General features: G+C 43.4%; 1 protein-coding gene across 1 annotated transcript; it reads right to left on the reverse strand.

The window, feature by feature from the left end:
• Positions 1-956: 956 nt before the first annotated feature.
• Positions 957-2,519, reverse strand: LOC131619046 (uncharacterized). Its single transcript, XM_058890189.1, has one exon. It carries the CDS (start codon positions 2,517-2,519, stop codon positions 957-959), a length of 1,563 nt encoding a protein of 520 aa, XP_058746172.1.
• Positions 2,520-2,872: the final 353 nt, after the last annotated feature.

Raw genomic sequence — 2,872 nt, forward strand, 5'->3', positions numbered from 1 at the left:
GAACCAGCCCTAAGTCATTGATATCCATGCCTAACACCCCTTTGCCTTCAACAGCCCTGAGACGTTCTTCAATCAGACGATACCTTTCAACCTCATCATGCGCACCTTCAGCACTATGCCTCGATACCTGATCAAAGTTTTCAACATTGAAATCCAAATTACCACGGTTCTGATTATCTCTCCTTCCCAACAGACGAGACGGAGGCGGAGGTGGAAACCCGTGATGCTGATTGAAAGGATTATAATGCCCTCCCACGTGATCAAACTCATTCGAATCATGGTGATCGTCAATCCTGCCAGACACATCGTCAAACAGCCCTCGATGTCCTCCATTCTCATTCCTTCTGGAGTTCTCGACGAGAACTCGCAAGTCATCCTGCCCCTTGGTCACATTAGTCAATGCTTCCATAAACTGCGCCATCTGCGCGTTCATCTGCTCTGTCAATTGAGCTCTCATCTCAGCCATCTGTTCCTGAATCTGTTCCATCTGCCTTCTCTGATTGCTCCTAGTCGGATACGGGTGATTAGCCGTCTTAGAACTCCTTCTGATAATAAAACAGCGAGACATAAAATATAAGACCTGCAAAACCTGCAAATATATGACATGTATGATATATGAATGATATGCATGAGATGTTTGTCAATTTTCAGGTATCCAAGAGTTCATCCCACTTTCAGATAGGACATAGCAACCCTGACACCGAATATATTTGAATAACAATCCACACACAAGAATAAATCGGCAAACTGAGCATATTTCATTCAAACATAACTGAGAATTTGAGTTCATACAACAAAACACATAACCGTGTCACAAAGTGCTCATAAGGCATACAAAAGAAATCCAGAACATCAAACTGCGACCCCATCCAACAATCCTGGACATGGGCGACAAAAACCAAGCATAAACATCAAATCATCCATCATAGATCAAACAAATCTACCCCACAGTGATACTAGGATCGCCTGGCAACAGAATGAACTTCTCCATCTCCTCTCCATTGGGCTCGGAGTCTTCTTAGTTCCTCTTCAAGTCGAGCAGTCTTAGCCTTCTCTTCTGCTAGCTGTTTATCTGAATCCCGCTTCTGCCTCTTGAGACTACTCTCTGATCTCTGTAACTGTAGACACTCTTGCTGCTTCTGATACAAATCTTCCTCTAGCAACTCATAGGGACGCCTCCGGGCACTGGCTTGACTTGAACTTGCGCCTTCGACTTGCTTGAGCTGGTGCATCAACCTCATCTTTGCATCTCTCTCTTCAAAGAACTTCAAATTGGTCTCTTGCTCTCTTTCATGCAACCTGTAGTTGGTAACCAGAGCATCCTTGTAAAGTTCTGTTGGCACAAATTCGGATAGAATCAAAGGAGGTTGCTTTTGAAGTGGTGCAACTCTATCATATGGCAGCAACAAGCTTCCGACCCGTTTTACAATCCATTCAACATACGGTGTCAAAGCAAGTGATTCCTTCTTCCCTAAATGGGCTCCATTATGCTTACGGATCTTCTTCCAAGCCACAATTATCTCCTTCAACTTTTCTGGATCCGACCCCTTCTCAAAATAGGCTGTCTCCGCTATCAAGTGATCTGCCGGCTTGTCTTTCAACGTATACCCCAACTGACGCAAGGATACCACGGGATTGTAATTGATGCAACCTCTAGTACCAACCAAAGGAACATTATCGAACTTACCACACCCAACAATCACTTCAGAAACATTAATTCGATACTTTGGCCACTGAATATCATAAGAAGTAAGTGACATAATCCTGTGGGTCCACTTAAGTGTCTCCCTTGTCTTCACAAAAGGTCCGTTGCTGGGCAACAAAGAGAGGAACCAGATGAACAACAATTGAAGGCAACAAGTGATAGCACCGCCACGTTTCTCATATCGGGAATGAACGGCATAGTAAGTATCGGCCAACAAAGTAGGAATAGGATTCTTTCCCATGAAGATGTGTATCGCGGCCGAGTCTACAAAATTGGGAACATTCGGGAACATCACAATCCCGTAAATAGCCACAGCAAGCAATGCATTGTACGCGTTCCAATTCTTTTTCTCAAATTCCTCTTTAGCTTTTCTCACCAAGAACTTCAAAGAGAACCCCGAGACACCTCCATTTGACTTCCAATTATCAGATACTTCTTTTATGCTCAAATAAAGAGCAGCAGCAATCAACTTGAAATTCAACTCTTTAGGAATGTCGATGAATGGCACTTCGCTTTTTACCTTGAGATTAAGAATAATAGAGTACTCTTCCAATGTCGGAGCCAACTGGTAATCCTGGAACGTGAAACACCTCATTTCAGGATCATAGAATTGCATCAAAGTTTGCAAAGCAGGAGTATCAACCACGGTTTCCAACAAAGTCAAGATATTCCCATAATTGTCCGTGAAACTCTTCAAGCAGAAAGCGGTCATTAACGAACTCAAACCCTCTAAGGCGGTCAACGGCTCTCGAAAAAAGCTGTAGGTGTGCGTATGTCTCTTTGCCTCCTTGACAGTATCAATGGGAGTGTCCATCTTTAACTTGAATGAACTCCTGAATGTCCCTGAAAAACATGACATGCAAATGCTTATCATACATATCTTTTTTTTTTTGCGTTTCTTTTGGAAATAAATATGCTATGATGCAAAGTGGTGGGACTTGTTGCCGCCCACCAGGCATTCTGGACTGCCGGTAACACACATAGTATAGAGCCAAAGGCTCGGCCCCCAAATGTTATACCACACGGAATATAGAATGTCAATCCACGGAACCAAAGCCCATAGTCAATAACACACTTGGAATAGAACACAAACTACCACTCGAACAAGAACCATAGTACCCCACGAACAAGGACCATAGTACACTCGAACAAGAACAGCGGTAACCC

Source organism: Vicia villosa, linkage group LG7, assembly GCF_029867415.1.
Source record: "Vicia villosa cultivar HV-30 ecotype Madison, WI linkage group LG7, Vvil1.0, whole genome shotgun sequence".
Lineage (NCBI taxonomy): Eukaryota > Viridiplantae > Streptophyta > Magnoliopsida > Fabales > Fabaceae > Vicia > Vicia villosa.